Genomic DNA, 18,031 nt, shown 5'->3' with positions numbered 1-18,031 from the left:
ACTGCAGGGTTGTTTTATGAATGCATCTATGCTTCACTTTTCCTGTCTTCCAGTTGATTAGTTACTTATGGTACACCAAGAATAACAGAACAAGTGACTTCAGAAGGTAGCTTAGTTAGTCCCCTAATCTAGCATCCCATGTAACCGAGTGCATGGTTTAAGAGAATCCTTAAAGCGTGAGAAGAGGTGAACCTTTTTGGCAATTTTGAAGCGTAGAAAACGCAGCCCTCTCTGTTCTCTCGTTCTGTGTAACAGCACAAAACAAAAGCACCATTTATGTTCCTCTCAAATCTCTGAAATGTGACTTCAGGATGCCTAGATCTTTAACAGACCTTTGGACAGGGCAGAATTTCACCCTAAGGATGATTTCCTATGAATTATTCATGCTGCTCAAAGGATTAGGTGCAATGAAAACGTTCTGGCAAGATTCTCCTCCTCATTTGTGTACAGCTAATTGATTTTATGTGGATGAAATTCAGATGTACTAATATTGTGGGGAAAGTACATGCCTCCTTAATGAATCTTCTGCTCCTATAGTTGTGATAAGGGCAAACCCAGGAAGATTAAGGCGTAGTGACACAGAAAATGAACAGCTTAAAAAAAAAAAAGAGAACTGATGATAGATAACTAAAATCAGTACTTGGAAATTCTTTTCCATAGGTACTTAGCATTAACAGATGCTTGCTTGAGTGTTTCTGATCAGGAACATTCCTCCCTATCAGACACACAACTCCAAACATTAAAAGTCATGAATCAGGCCTTGCAGGAAACAACACTATAAATTGAGATTTTTTTTTAAAATAATGCCAAAAGACTTTGGTGTTTTATTTTCTTTCTGATTTCTTGAACCATTTTCAAATGAGTTTTATAGAAGTTTTTTACCTTTTATCAAACTTCTGGTGTTTTTTTAGTGAAAACAGCTTGTCCTGTGATGATGGGACTTTGGCAGCTGGACCTTTCAGAATCATGAGTGAGAGCGGCAGATAAGTGCGAAAGACTCCTGTTCCTTACAAGATACCCTGATGAAGTTGCAGCCATGAGAGAGAGCGACTTACCTAATGCACTTGGACACCACATAGGGCTAGCCGATGGTAGACCCTTCACTCTGATCAGAGGTCTTGGCTTCAGAGTCACTTACATGGACTGCATCAAAGCCCCAGAGCAAATGGTCTAGGCAGTGGCAGTTCACTATCCATACCCACTTTTCCCCAGCAAAGATCCTCCAGCTTCACCCTGGCAGAGCTGATGCAAATGAATTTGAAGGGGGCAGAAGATCTGAGCCTGTCTGACCTGGGATAATTTGCATTCAAACAAAATAAATCCAGCTCAATTCCCATAGCAATTTTACTTTGCTATGAATAGCTCAGGCAGCTCCAATAACGAGGAGCTCAGGTTACATCTGATTGCCAGCTGTATTGCTTACTAAGAAGTTAGGTCAGTGGTTCCCAACCTTTTAATTTTCCTTGTTGCAGTATACATTGCTATGGATTAGTTACATGAGAGAGTGGTCACAAGGAACTCTGTAGGGAGCAAAGTATCAGCTTTGCTGATATTCCACATACACAGACATATACATATGTTGAAATATCTATGTGGGAAGGAGAAAGGGAGGTGAACAAAAGAGCTTAGGCCTTTAAGGGAATGGAAAACAAGAAGTAAAGATGGCCCAAGAGTAAGATTGTCAAGCTGGCGTCTGGGTTATCTGGATTAAACTCCCGGTTCTTCAGCAAGTCAGCTTCTCTGTGCCTTGTTTCTCAGTTTTATAAGCAGGATTTTGTAATTAACCCATTAAATGCTCAAGAGAGACTTGTGAAGGCTCACATTTGATCCTAGTTGGGCTGTTCTATTCAAATGCCTCTATCTTCCTCACTATAAGCTGCAGCCTGGCCTTCAGGATGTCACTCAGTAGCTTGAGCTGCAATCAGGTGACCAGTTGCACTACGCACAGAAGGTGGCAAGATAGCTAGGTATGTGCCACCTGGCAGGGATCCATGCCAGAAAGTGCCCTGTTCAAAGACACATTCCGCAAACAGGTCTCTGCCCATTATCTGTCCCTTGGCACATCATAGGAACAACTATGCTACATGGTATGTGACCCAGAAATATGCAGTCATGTTTACTGGAGTCTGAGAAGGTTGGTAAGTTTGCTCATAACTAGGAATTCCCTTGCTATAATGCTTTCTGGTTTTTACATGCCTATAAAGCATAGCTACTTGGCATCACTGTGAAAGGGGGAGGAGGAAATAAATTTCATCTTCTCTTTTGCTGTAATTGCCTCTTCTAAACAGGACAGCAGCCTAGGTGTGTCTGAACCACATTTTTTTTTTCCAGGAAATGGCAATTCAGTAAAACATGGAATGTAATTCATACTATTAAACCTGAAGCACAGGGCAGCAGCGTCGCAAAGATTCACTCAGTTAAAACAAGACCTCATCCTTTTCTCAGTTTTTCAGAACTTTAAGAAACCTGTACAACAGCAACTCGATGTAACATTTAGATAACCATACAAACTATACAAACATCCTTAGCATCCAGATCTTAGTTAAAAATGGGCATTTGAATAAGTTAGTTATTTGCTAAGATTAATGTAGTAACTTACGTCTATATTGCATGTCATGAAAAAGCCTCATATTTGTTGGTAGCATTTAAAGCCATGAAACCTTCCTTCAGAATATTATATTGCCAAATATAACACAGGTCCAAAGACTCTTTGCTTTCCTACTTGTAGCCAAATGCTACCAATCAGCAGTGCTCAGACATACTGCATTAATCCTTGCCCTGCTTTAAAACTGCACATTCATTCACACTCGTCTCTCCCACAAGTTGGCCTATGTTTCTATTTTAAGGGAATGATGCACAAAGGTGAGCATGCTATAACTGCTCTGCTAGTGTTCAGTACGTAACTGTACTGAAATTAAAAGCAGGAAATTTGGGTGGATTTGTCCCAGACTGGAAAAGTTTTTAGTACTATTATAAATGAAAGTTTGATGAGAAGTAATTTTCAGTACAATTTTCTAACTACAGAAATCTCTGTAGTAAAAAACCCTGTGATGACATGCAAAAACTACCACAAAAAGGTCCCGATCTGGTATGAAATAAAGCACTATGCCATGACTGTCTTAAAGCGGAAACAGTAATACTATCTTAATATTGGTCCAGATTTTCAGCATAAGTACAGTAAATCCATTATTCAACCCAATAAATCAATTTACATCTCCTGACATCCTGTCTACTGACAGGGTCAAGGTACAACGTAGAAGTCTAAACCAGTATGTGGACACAACATTTTCCAAGTATTCAGATCCATGTTTGACTTGTACTTACTGAGTAGGCCTGCAGAACTAAACTGGTCATGAAAGGTTACACTCATTTTGCAAAAGGAGACTTTAGTATAAGCCTGTCAATCATGTGACACTTTAGCAGGAAAGAGTCTTAAGAAAAGTATGAAAGATGGTGTGGGAGCAGTCTCTTACATCTTTTCACTGAAGAAGTCAGTTGTATTACACACCTCTGAGAATCAGAAATAAGAACAGAGGACAAAGCAGCAGCTGAGGAGAGGACATAAAGGTTCCCATTTCAACAGAGTCCCCCAGGAACTGATGCAAGAAGGGAGAGCTTTGCTGGGTCAGCAAGCACCATTTGCTGTGATTTTCAATAAAGTTAATAGCCTTTCTTCATGAAAGCATTTGTACAGTAGAGTGTTTTCAGTGCACTACCTTACATACTAAGCTCTCAAAATGTATTTGGTGGAGCACCAAAAACCTAAGTAACACTGTGATGATCTCTGAGATCCCAGGAAATAGGAAAGATAAAGTGACAAAGGGAAGGTTGTGCCTGAAAGCAACATTTTCTTCTATGAGATAGTATTTATATTAAATTGGTTCAAGAAATCTAGAAATTTATCACCACAGATGCTGCCATTATGTTAAACACTATAGGCCTTCTCATTGAAATAAAAATGCAGTAAAGTCAAGGAAGATACAATTACATGGAATTTGTTGGCTGCCCATCACACTGCAGTTATAAAAGGATAATAAAAAAAAAAAGTAGCAGGAGATTTAGGAGACAAAATTTCCTAAGCAGCCTGACCTACTTTCTGCAATGAATCTACTGAGCAGTAGGTTAAGCAAAGGTCAGGTTAAGCATAGGTTAAGAAAAAAGCCCCAAGAGGAATGTGCTGTCAGGGTCACAGAGGCTCTGGGACATCAGGAAAATGTGTGAGTTACAGACACTTCAGTCTCATAGGTAGTTCCTAGTCCCAGGGCCTGAGTGTGCGCTCTGCTGCATCCTGACACCACAGAACACGAGACGTGAGTTTGCTCCATGCCACACTGCAGCCAGTGGCTGCTCTCTGTGGACTCCAGGCATAACCCGAGTTCAAAGACACATTCCTTTAATAAGTGCTGCACAGCTTAGCTGCTGTAGCATCATAAGCCCTTACTTAGAAATCAGGATACCCTTTGTGTGCTGAGAAGTGCTCAATGAGTCAAATAAGTAGCGCATCAAACCACACCAGCTCCCATATACAAGAGATAATTTTTCTATTTTCATAGGCAAGGATTAGAAAAGCGAACATGAAAAGTGAAAAACATGGTCCTCCCACTCCGAGTCTTTCTGAAGCTCCATGTCACTCACAGAGCCACTGATTTATCATTCTCAGATTCTAACTTCTCTGCTAGACCCTGTCCTCAAGCCCCTATCCCTCACATTCGTGTATCCCTGACTTTTCCACGAAACAATCTGGCTGCTCAGTGGCCACTAAAGGGGCACTGCCTGCCAAAAGACTACTAGCATGAAGGTAGGCAAGCTCTTTTTGTGCCTACACATCTTCCTACATAAGATTATATACGCTTCCAGGAGTTAAAGTGCAATCCTGCCACTTCTCAGTGTGAACTTGCCCAGCTAAATGTGTCATAGCTATGCAATCCATCTGGATCATCAGTCATTTACTCCACCTTTTCTTCTTTCCAGGTGGTAATGTAAAGAAAGGAAAAGCCAGAAGGACCTCTTGTTGTGAAACATTTCCTCTCTTCACAGCGTGTTACACTATACACTCCCACAGCATAAAACCAGCAGTGTTAATGTGCTGTGGAAGTAAATTAGTCACAAATAGCACCATAGGGAACTTAAATATTTTCAATGTATACCGTATAATCAGGAAATGCCCACCCTCTTTAACTATCAGGAACAAAGAAATTGAAAGCTTTGTAATTTTAAACTGCCCATCAGTTGCTATGAATCAATCAAACATCTTGCTGTGGAAAGCTAGCACGCACAAGAATGCTGGTAAGATAAGAGAGCTTTTAAACTACACTCCCCATCCTGTTGGAATAGTTTCAGCACAAGATTCCACATTTAATCACCCCTGTCCAGAGCTTCTCTTTACACACTTCCACTGAACCCCTCAAAAGGATGAGAATAGGACATGGAACTTCCGTAGTTTTTCATGTTATTTGTACTAATTCTCCAAATCTCACCTATCCGAAATGAATTTGATTTTTTAAAAGAGTAAATAAATTTTATAAGATAATTTATAGACTTCTAGTGACTAATTCCTTTAACATATACTAACATACAATGACAGAAGTCATGCAAGACTGATATACATCCTCTACATTAACATTTTTTTGCCATAACCCTACATCCATCCACTTACTATAAAAATAAGAGACAAATCACTTCAACCTTCTCTTTAAAATTTAAAATTTAAGTCCCTTCCTGGAAGAAACATGAAGGTGTTAATTTAAATGATAATTACTATTTTGCTAGCGCATAATATAGTTTTGAATGGCAGAAGAGACAACAACTGTAAAGAGCATTGCCTTATGCAACTTTATAGAAATACAAATATATTAATATTTCACAGACAATGGACACTGACTTGCACTGTCCTTTGTAAAATCAAGATTAGAGGACTGGTACCAGTTCAGTGCATTGGTATAGATATGTATGTATATATAAATTTATCTTCCTTTTCATTGGCAAGTAAAATGCAAAAAGTCAGGTCTAGAGGCTAAGTTTTCATTAAGGGTATGTGGCAGACCCATGGAGGTAGCTTGGAGCACATGGGCACCATTCAGAGCAGGCTGACAGTAAGCAGGAAACACAGCCCCATGGGGGAATGCTCTACATCTTCTGTTAAACCACAACCACCCAACAGAGCAGTGGGGTGTGGAGGTAGAGTAACCTTTGCTATGCACAAATGCCAGTTTGCAGAAGACAGACCTTCATTCTGGGTGAACAACATTTCCATTTTGTTTCTCACATTATGGCATCTTCCTGACTTTCCCAAACACTAATCTTAAAATGATTAAATACATAATGTGAACAGCCACAACAACAACAAAAAATATACTATTCCCTCAGCCCTCAAGCTACTTTAACTAATTTAGTGTTGTGGTGCTATTCTGTGCACCAGAAAGCTAGTTTTCAAGAAACACTTGGAAAATTACAACAAAAATAAACTGCTCATGGCAGCCAAAAGTTGAGAACCTGTGAATAGAACCAGTGCAATATTCATGGGCCAAACCAAAGTCTGGCACATTTTTGTTCCCAGCCTCAACTGCCTATGCATCAGCCTCTCTTTCCGATTCAGCTACTGATCCAGATTGTCTTGCCATTGGTATTTCATCTGTCACACAGGCTGATGGAGAAAGCAAGCCTTTCTCACCATACCATTAGTCTGATGTTCAATGCACATGGCACCAACTGTATGCTGTTCTGTCACAGCTCCCACCCGGTATTTGGGTTCATGCATGGTCTTCATTAAGTGAGACCTGCAGGACACACTGTGCTTCAGGCAGTTAAAATGACCACCCAGGACTCTCTGGTAAGCAGAGGAATCACAGAAATCAGAGGACTCAATTAACTATTTCTATGTAACAGACTACATGTTCTCCGCTCTGCAATTATTCAGCTCTCCTACCAAGAGCAGATGATGAACGAGGTCTTGCCTCCTACAGGTGTCCCCAGGATAACAAGTGATAATATCCTTACAAATTTTTGTAGATCAAAAACTGTGAAGTCCATCTCCTGTCTAACAAGGGAAACAAGCCTCAAAAGCTACTTTCTTCTTTTACTCCCAATATCAGACTTGACTTAATCAGGACTTGATTGGGATTAGGCCAAGTAACCTCTTTACATTTACTCTTGACCTCACATTTTTTGATGGCCATCTTGCTTCACTCACTCCTTCATTGTCACAATACTCTGGCAGCACAGCAGAATGAAAACAGTTGGCATTAGTACACCGAAATGTATCTGGCAGCTGCAGGCACCAGATGCCAAGCACTTCAGTGTGTTTTCTAGCAGTAGTAGCAGCAGCTGGTTCTCTGGGAAACTGCCTGAACTCCTGCCTCATTTCACTCCTGGCTGTTACTAGTCCAAGTGGTCCATAAGAACAGCATAGGGTCAGTCTGCAGATGGGTTTCTTTGCCCTTCAAGTAGGCTGTTTTCTTCCACCTCACTTCTGATTCAGTGAAATTTGATTATACAGCACCACCTTGGATTACTTACAAGATGTGTTTTGGGGCCTGCCAGTAGCAGCAGACATGCTTCAGTTTCTTGACGAGCCAGTGGTACTCTCCATTTGCAAAATGTCTTTCTAAACGACATAGTAATTGGAGTAATGTTTCCCAAAGAAATGGTGTGCCTCTTGACTCAAAGGCCAAGATGATGCAGGGAGGAAGAAAAGGCTCCTGAGGCCAGTTTCTGATCTAAAGCAGCCAGCATAAAACTTTTTATTCACTACGAGCTTTAGATGAAGCCCATGAATCAGCAAATACCTGTTAATGAGAGTGGAAGATATTGTGCTGCACAAATCAGTAGACATCAGCTGCTCACTTCAGTCTCAGCCTGCAAATTGTCCTTTTTCCACCCCTTTGCTCAAGCTTTTGCCGCTAGAGGCAAGATAACTATCTGATCATCAGTACATGATGCTGGGAGTGGGAAAAAAAAATATCCATATGGCCTTCAGCGTGGTTTGTAGCATGAAGAGAAGCCAGCAAACCGGGAAAACCTACTGGAGGCTGGAGATACTGCTGTAGTAGGCTGGTCTCTACAGTGATTTCACAGCCATCTATTGCAAACAATGTAACATAGAGCAGAATATAACAAATGATCCTTTGTTAGACAAAGTAGCAAAAAAAGTGCAAAAGTGACAGAAGCATTTTACTTGGCCCTACTGTAATCATTCACAGTGGGCTGCAAAAAATTCACCTCAGCCCTAGCCCAAGATTGGTATTTAAACATCTAATTTATACTTGTATTCAACAAAACAAATAGCATGACTTTTGTCAAGTGTTAGCAGGAAATCAAACTGGGTAGCCAGATTTTTAGAACAGTTTAGACTTTCTTCTCCAATACTGTGTCACAGCACTTACACCTATCCCTTACCATGACCAGCTTACACCTCAATTACAATATTGACTTGAAATATTTCTTGAGGTTTAGTCTAGCCTAATAGACTTAACTGTTTTGATGACTTCTTCCTAAAAAAAGAACGCGTGTGGCATAAGACAAGCCTGCTCAAGATAGAATTATTTTAAAATGCTCACTCTTTTTACTGAAGTGCAATAATTTGCATAAAGAAAAAGCAAATCTGTTTTTAATTTCAAGATTTAAAAAACCTAATTATATTCTGGTGTTATATAAATTCTATATCTCATGGCACAGAAACTGCAGCTCTGAAGAGTAATCTACGTTTCATTATTTTGTGTATTCTGCCACAGAATATAGTATTACATTCTTAAATTAGTTGGAAGTCACACTGTGCTGCAGAGTATAAAAACAAAAGTGAGGGCTCAAGCTAGGTCAAGCATATTTTGCATAGGTCCATTAAAAATCTCATATCATTAATATTAATAAAGATGTTGAGACACAAAAGTCCTTCAATTAACATATATTAGGCAGGCAGGCACAAGTATTCAAGTGATCCCACTGTGAACAGCAAGAATCCAGTCCTCAAAGAATAAAGCCATGAGTGCGCTGTGTACATAGTGAAGCAGCTAGAAATGGTAATGCCACAGAAGAGTGAAAAGGCAATGCCCTATTGTCTGTGCAAGTAAATATCACTTTATTGCCTCAGCTTCCTCTTCTGTTAAGCAAGTTTGTGCTGGGCCTTGTTATTCCAGCAAGAATAACTTCAAGACCTATTATCTTTGTCATCAAACTTTTTACTTTTGCTATTTTTTGGCAGGAACTAGCTGGGCAGCCATACACAAGATTCAGGAAAAGGCTTTCATCTGACTACACAACTTGTTTGCAGATTTCCCTAGCTTATGAACTAACATTGTAAAAAAGAAATTAACTTGCATGTTCCAGAAATTACTCTGGACAATAATGGTTCCCACGGTACTGAGCTTCAACCATCAAGACTCATTCACTTGCATATGACCTGATTATTTGACATTTCTTCACCCTCATTCTTAGTGACTTCCGAGCATGATAAACAGTAAAAGGTTACCGATGTCAGCCTATTATAAGCCAGGATGCTGTTCTCATCTAACACACAGTAAAGCCACTACTGATGCTTAATTAATACATGTTTGTAAATTGTGCTGAGCTGCAAGGCATTATGATTTCAGGTTTCTTCCGTAAATGTTTACCTTGAAGCTTTAGTCAATGCTGTACTGTCTGAACCAAGGATAAGTTCTGCTTCCATCAGCTATTCACATAGCTGGTCAAATCACTGTCAGAGCAAATCAATGGGAAATTCCTTTAGCATACTGTAATTTATGGTAGACCTGCAGCAACAGAACTGGGATTAAAACAGGATAAGAAAAGGCAAGAAAGAACCAACATTTCTGCTCCCAGTGACATGATCAAAAAGACAGAGGAAAACCTTGTTTGTAATGTAATTATCCATTAAAGTTCAATTCAGATACCATTTAAGGACTATTCAGAGCCTTCCTAACACCAAATCACTGGGTTTTAGAAAAAAAGATATCGAAGTCCAAGTTTCAGCTGATAAAATTCACTGTAGCTCCACTGCTACCTCTCACTGCAGCGATAACTAAGTTTAACCCCTGTCCTGCCAGCTCACTGTGAGAAGGCCATTACAAAGTGAGGCACATAGAGCTAACAGCTTTTGTATTTGGTCAGGAGTCAAGTCAGAGGGAACAATTCTGATGACCAAAAAGGCTGCTGACTTTAGTGGGGGTAGGGCTGCTATTGGGTTATCACTTGACATTGCAGCTTCCAAAAAGTGAAAGCAGGTATTTTCTAGGAAATCCCTAGACAGCTATATATCTATTAGCCAACAACATTACTGACGCTCAGGAGGGAATGAAATCAGATACAGATAGCTCTAAAACTGTCTTAGAGAATTGACTAATACATTATTGGCATCACAGCTCTTGATGGCTTTGTCTAGCATGGTCCCAGCTTTTATCTTGCCTCCATCCATGGATGGCAAATTTCAAAACCACAGACAGTTGACTGAAAACAGTCTTCAGACCTCCACCCTTTTCTCACTGTTGGCAGTACTGGACAGCAGTCCCAGTGATCAATCTACCATCTCTTTCGAAGAGTATGGGACATGCCGTGCATCAGAAACACAAACCCTTCCCTAAACAGTTGCAAATTAGAAAACATTATCATCTTAAATATCTTGTAGACTTAAACACAGCTGTGACACACAAAAACAGTAGGTGCCAAAATGACTGAGGGACTTAGAGAGCTGGTAACAAACTCCCAGTGATGATTCAGACCAGTTGTAACTGGGCAGCCTTTGTTGAAACAAAGTTCCCAACCAAGTACAAGTGTGCAAATCACACAGCTGTCATTTATAATCAGAGCACTGGTTTTGCAGAGAGGCTAAGGAGGGAGTAAGCTTGGCGGGAAAAAAACAACCAAAACAGTTTAAGAACAGTTCTGATACCACTGTTTGCTCAAATTAAGTGGACTGTGCAGCAGGGCCAGGGCACAGCCAAGACACTCATGTGATTTCCACTCTACAGCTATGTGTCAGGTACAGAGCTCTAGGAGTGGGCTGCTTGAGTTGGATTTGAACTAGTTTCACAGACTGTCATTGTGTTTTGGGTAAATAAAAGCCTTTACACTCCTGGTCTGCAAACCTAGTATCTTCTTCAAACACCTCTGAAGTGGAGAAAGAAGAGGAAAATGACAGAAAGAAAATCTTGTCTAGGTTAATTATTAGCGACTAAAAGCTGCTATTAGTTATTAGAATCTGCCTCTAGAAAGAGAAATACTTCAGACGTTCAGCAGTTCACAGCTGTGCAAAAGAGACTATGTTGCATCTCGGCAGCAGAGATGGTACAGTCCAAATGAAAATAGTGGCGCTTAAAATAAAAATCCTCATTTACATCAAAGGCATCCTGTTATGAAGAGGTCAAGTCTGTGCAGACAGGTCATTCTCTCCTGACCCTTACGAAGGCATCTGACTATAAGCTTCTCTCTTACGGAGTAGGGGAAGTGTGGGAACTAAGCTTTATGGAAAGACTTTGCTACAGCAAGAAAAGTGCTGATGTTTCAAGTATAGAGGGAGTCCACTAATTCCTTTAGAAACCATGATAACACTGCTGCTTAACAAGAAAGGCCAGGATGACCTGCAGATCTATGTACAAATGGATGGCTCTCTGCTTCTGGAACTACTTTATGGGTGCAAGCAGCGGTGCTCCCAAGAGCCTGAAGTCTGGTTTGAAATAGACAAGCAAACAATTTCCATGCTCTTCCTGCCAGCTAAGCAGGAACGGAACAGGGGAAAATGACTGAGAGGACCAGCTCCTGTGGGCACTCTTGTAAGCTGTTTGGCATCCACAGCCCACTGTGGTCAGGCTGATGGAGCCAAAGTGCTCTCAGTCACGTAGTAATTCCTCCACGTATGTTCCAGGTTTTCAATTTTTCAATATAAAAACTGGAGGAAATGCAACCTCTATTACTTTTCCTGTCTGCAGAAGCAGATTATTTCTCCATCATTAATCCTCTTCAACTCCATTTCTCACCCATTCAGGAATCAGTAGGGTCAAAATGCCTGGGATAAAACTGTCTATGTCTTGCAGAGCTAAAGTTGGAGTAAAACATAAAACTTATCAGACAGATATGGAGAAGGGCAATCAATAATCTAATCACACAATTCATCAACAGTCAATTCAATGCAGAGACTAGAAACAGTGTCTTGTATCTGTCTACTAGAATTCAAAATATCTTCAAGAATATGGCTTTTCCTGATTGTCACCTCATTTTCCTGTATTTTCGTTTTATTTTCATCGTTACCATATTATGGCAAAATGTCCATCAAAACAGTGGAAAAAATTATGAACTTGTAAAACACAGTTTGTGTTTTATAAAGAATGGAGATGTAATGGTGTGCGAATATAAAGAAAGTCAAAGAACTCATACACCAGATGCTGTTCATGTTGTGCTGGTATAATGGCAGAAGATGTAGAATTTGTATATTGGCTTGTGGGCAGACCAAAAATAGTTTTGAGAATAAGTCAAATCACCAGTTCTATACTTAGTTTTTCTTCAGGGTCCCAGTGGGCCAAATCTTGTCCTATTTTTACAGCTGTAGGTTTCTAAAGGAACCTCATTGCAAACGGCAATTATTTTGTACTTTTACCAGCAGTCTGGCTTACTGATTTTGATGGGAGTTTGTCTGCATAAGAACCTTGGGATTTGTCTTAACATATTTAATTGGACTTAAAGTGTGAGCTCTAGGAATAAGAGGCTGTTGTTAGCATGAACTTAATGCTAATACAGGGTGCAATTAAATGACTACAAAGAATGGGTATATGAATTGCCTAGCCTGCCTGCCTCTTTGGTGGCCAGACTGCATTAAGAAGCTTTAATTTTGTGGCTTCTTTGATACTTTGAGCACAAAGTCCTGCCCTCAGACATGCACACACAACTTCCATTGAATTAATGCATCTCCTGTTTATCTCTCAGTGCTGCATCTAACCCTTTTTCCAGTTGTAGACTCCTCTGACAGCTCAGTGAGTGTAACATGATTCATCCTTCTCTCTTCTTTCTCTTCCCTTGACTAGACACTAACAAACATAACAGAACTTGAGACAAGAGAAAGAGGCCCCTTATAATGAAAGATTCGATCACATCTTACCAAAAACAAAGGAGGGCACTAGCTAGTACATGAAGCTGACTCCACTCTTTTAATTGAGATACATAAATACAAGGGAGAGAATGGCCCGCATCCACCTCTAGCGTAAGCAGGTGCAGCCTCTCAGGCCTCCATGTAGTGTGTTGTTTAGGGCTAAATTTGGCCTGAACAATAAAACTGTGTATCATGTAGTTTTAAAGGACCTGAACTGTTCCACTGAACTGTACTCATTTTCTCTCTGACCCAAAATACACATGCATGTATCCTCTGTGATGTAATGGTAGAACGAGTTTCTTTCTGTTGTATGTCTGTTTCTTTCCTCCGGGCACATGTTTTGCACTTACTATATGCCCTCACCTGTCTCCTCCATAAAACAGCAACATCACCCCCACAAATCCTATATAATAGATTACTCATTCATTATGTTCACTATTTTCTACGTTGTGTATTGGACTATACTGTGAACTTGTTTGACTTTGTAAGTGAGAGTTCTTGTTCACAAGGGGAATGTGACCTCTCCTAAATGCACAGTTATAAATTACTTTTAAGAATGTCTCTAAAACACAGCTGGACTACTGAGAACTCTGGGGTTCTCTTGTATTTTACCCTGATTTACTGTGTGACTGCAAACACCTCACTTTATACAAGAGTGATTATGTATACATAGACATAACATAAGGAGACAGAAAAGAGACAAAAACTAGCATATAAAGAGAGGCAACACTCAGTTTATACACAGACAAGGAAGACAGCAAGCAGTAAGGCTTTTAGAGACAATGTCATCATGAAAGTGGAGTTAAAGATGGTGAACCTATAATAGATCATCCGGTTTTAATGAAGATGACATAGCACAACATGTGGATAAGAATGGGCAAAAGGAATGAGGTAGGAAAACAGATATGACCATGCTAAGTCCTGAAAACAATTTCTTACTCTAACAGTGGCCAGCACCACCTCCTTCAGAAAAACTTAAAAAACCCAACATTCTGTGGATTTGGCATAGTCTCCCTCCCAATTAGATAGCTAAAGGCAATTATAAGTAAGAACATATTACTAAATAATAGTAGTAGTAAAAACATATAATTAGAATAAGAATCAGCTCAAGTCAGGAGTTTTGGGGGAAAAAATGAATTTGGGAAGAATTAACAGCTTGATTTGGAGAATGCAAGCAGAGGACGAAGCAGCAAGACAAACCAGTGGGCCACATATATCAGTTGGGAGAGCACAAGGGATTGAAGGAAACTCCAAGAAGGCATGCTGGAGTAACAGAAGAGTTCTATTAAAAGTAATAATGAATATATGAGTGGAGAAAGGACTTGAAAATTTTGCATTAATTTCTATTTGGGCCACACTAAGATGATGCCAGAGAGAGAAACTAATTTGTATTTATAAACATAAATGAACTCATTGAGCCATTGATGTACAAAGTATATCCGTCTTTTGAGAATTTTTGCAAGTCTGAGCACATTGTGTGATGTACAATGTAAACCTGAATTTTAATAAATCTGTCATACTCTGTCAGTAAGTTTGATGCTATTACTCAATGCCTGATAGTGAAACAGACACTTAGGAAGATCTAAACAAGATTTCATGCATAGAAGATAGAAGTTAATTTCATTAAAAAAAAAAATAAATCACACTTTGTTGCTGCCTAACAGATGCTCCAGAGCAAGTAAAGGATGCTGACTGAAGCAGGAGAGAGCAGAAGACAGAAGAAAGCAAGTTTCCTGTCAAAAATCAAAGTACCTAAACACTTGGATGATGAAAAGGCAAGAGACAGTACTCATAGCAAACTTATACATTCTCCTAAAATATTAATATAATTAGAGTACTTATTCAGATAAAGAGCATAGATCCAGTTTTGCCTTCTGACACATCAAGAAAATTGTGTTGACTGATGGAAACATTGGGTCTCAAATCAACAAATCAGCACAAAAATGTGGGGCCTTACTGTCAACCAAGCTATTAAAACGTGAGTAAGATACACACATCTCTTAATAGATCTATACCAAAGCAACAAATTCTTGCTCCTTTCCAGTGTTAAGTTAAGGTCATCCTGCCTAACAAACCATTTCATACAGACTCTCTCAAAAGTCTACTCTGCAGGCAATGGCAGATAACAGACAGCTGAATGACTGAATACTCTAGGTCATCCAAAAAATTAGATCAAAGAGTCCCTGTAGTCTATTGAAATGCAATTGCTTCCAAATCACATTGTGGTGTTCCAGGCTTGAAAGAATGGGTCACTGCAGTTTTATTGTAGAGAAGCTATTGCTAATGAAAGGAACAATGGAAAGATTAGTGCTACCAACCATATAGAAGAAACACCACTTTCAGTTTAATTGCAGTGAACAAAGCAAATAGGAAAGAAGGGCAACCAAGTGACAAAAGTAGTTGGTGCAAAGAGGATATAGAAGCTATTCACAAGGTTCTCTTGGTCAGAGCAGAGCGTCCAGACTTAACATATGATTACTGAATTTGGATCACAGTAAAAAATGACATAGTTGTCATTACAGACAGCTGACGACACACTTTTAAGAAGGCAGCCTTGCAAACTCAAAGACTAAGAATCCTATTGATAACTTGCCTGGGCTTCATTAGGTGCACGGAAAGTAATAAATGGATACAGAGAAAGGAACAATTATACTTTATTTGTGATACCTACTCTGCAGGAGATAATTATAAGTAAAAGTTTACTTCATTTATCAGTTTAAAATAACAAATTAAAGTGAAATCTATTGAACCTTGGAACTGCTTAAAGGAAGACAGAGATTCTAATTGGTGATAATCTACGTACTGCCATAATTAATTTGTTCATGCCACAATACTTACTCTCTTTTGATCAGTTTCTGGATCTTTTCTAAGTGAAGCTTACCAGTCATAACAATCTCTATGTCGAGACAGTGGTAAAAGATCCATTTCAGTCTCAGTTAAGATCACCACATTGTTTCTCTGTGACCTGAGGCAGACTTGAACCTTCCTTCTCCAGACAAGACTTAACAAGCCCAACTTCACTTAGCTCATAAAGCATGTTAAAAAACAAAACGGGACCAAATGGGGGAGATCACCCAAACTGTAACTGCTGTGTGTAGATAGAGCACTTCTCTTAGAGGAAAAGACAAGCACTGCAACAAGTGAAAACAGTTTTTGTTCTGAATGAATATGGTAAAAGCTAGCAGTTGTGAAAATCAAGCAGCCACAGCAACAACTAAGCACACCTGATACTAACAATTCATCACTACAAACACAGCTCAAAAAACAAAAGCAAGCTTCATTTCATGGCACCTGCTCCAAAGTCACATTTGCAACTGTTCAAATGAACTATAAAATACTAATTCCTCTAACTTGCTGAGAAAACAAGTAGACCATTCAAAATATAATCCAGACTACTTCAACTAGTTATCAGTATTCAGCAGCTCTCCCTAATGAACAGTCTTCTCAAGTCACTGATTATAATTTCAAAGGAAACACTGGGTGTCTCAAGTACTCCTTTTTTGGTCCTGTCACACAGTTTAATAGCCCTTATGGACAAGTGCCTTTGCAAAACAGATTTCTAGAGGGTGACCCAACATATCCTCTGGACCTTAGTCAACCACAAAGCATACAGATAGCTTCATATACCTAACATGTAAATGTCACAGCCTTAATCTACATCCACAGAAGATTGCTGTGCAAGGGCTTAAGCCTAAAGAAACATCAATAACTATTAATTCTGTAGATGATTCTTCTGAATTACATCAGTAAAGACTTCTCTGCTGGCAATAAGCACTATCAAATGTATATTGAAAAAAACCATTTGTGAGTAATAATTTTTTTCATGAACTTGGATGACAGCCATAAAGGGAAAAAATGCAACTATAACATTTAACACATCCATAAGAGATCAACTAATCAAGAATTACAAACCCAAATAAAACTGGAATTGTCAAAGGAAACAAAGGGAAATTGGTTCATAACTCCTGCTGAGCTAGGAAATTCACCCTTTCTTAAAGCAGTTGACAAACCTGGGTATAATATTTTATTCTCACAAGCTTATGGATTGATTTATTTTTTCTTTATTCATAGTAATACACAAAGGCAGGAAGAGAATTTCCTTAAAAGCAAGCAAAAAATGTAGAAACTATCACGAACTATAACAAATGAAAATTGCTATGGGATAATTACTAGGACTACCAGACAGTCTTCTTGGGTTCTTTCCTTGAAAGACTGTGATAAGAAAAATAAAAGTGCATGATGCAGCTCATTGGCTATAACTAAACCTCTTCTGCTAAATGCTACAGTAACTAGCAGCATTACGATAATCACCAAATGGTGAATATCATACGATTATGTATCCTGGATATTGTATGAATTGCATACCTTCAGCTACTATTCCATGTATGAAAGTATTTTCAATGCTGATTTTTTTTAAAGAAACACTTACCAAGCCTACACATGTAGATATTGCTACTGAAGAGGTGCTATCATTCCTTATAAATCCCTGGTAGAAACACTGCTCAATTTCATGTTCCTGAGAATTTGAGACTCCTTCTTTCCCGAGTACCTGGACAATAAAACTGTTGCTTAAAATGGTCGAAGGTTTAAGTTCTAAGTGAAGTTCCTGTCCAAATGCTGAAAATTTGTAGTGCAAGGAACTCTTTGAACTCTGAGTTGATCTCTTTCTCCTAGTACTGTGCAAAACATCATGTGAAATGTACGATCCACTGGAATCCACTTTGACAGGTGTCACAAATACATAATCTGTAACGATAAAAAGTTAGCCATCAGCTCTTGTATCCAACAAATAAGGTAAGCATCATTCTAACATGGTAAGCATCAGGCTTTCACTATGGCAGGAACAATTTCCTCATTCAGGGAATGGCCCGAAAGCTCCGCAGGCTATGTGTGTATAGTCTTACCCCTGTAAGTCACACAGGCTCTCAAACTGTGTTTGTTTCCTTTCTGCCCCACTGAGAG

At 39.2% G+C, this 18,031-nt stretch overlaps 1 protein-coding gene across 2 annotated transcripts in view; it reads right to left on the bottom strand.

Annotated features, from left to right (window-relative positions):
• ADAMTS18 (ADAM metallopeptidase with thrombospondin type 1 motif 18) overlaps positions 1 to 18,031 on the bottom strand; it is a 79,901-nt gene that overhangs the window by 59,616 nt on the left and 2,254 nt on the right. For both annotated transcript variants that reach the window (XM_037409559.1, XM_037409562.1), the window contains exon 3: positions 17,499 to 17,815. In XM_037409559.1, coding sequence (XP_037265456.1) covers positions 17,499 to 17,815 — 317 coding nt within the window. The remainder of the gene's footprint in view (positions 1 to 17,498; positions 17,816 to 18,031) is intronic.

This window comes from Falco rusticolus, chromosome 15, assembly GCF_015220075.1.
Source record: "Falco rusticolus isolate bFalRus1 chromosome 15, bFalRus1.pri, whole genome shotgun sequence".
Lineage (NCBI taxonomy): Eukaryota > Metazoa > Chordata > Aves > Falconiformes > Falconidae > Falco > Falco rusticolus.
This window is presented reverse-complemented; position numbering and strand designations above follow the sequence as displayed.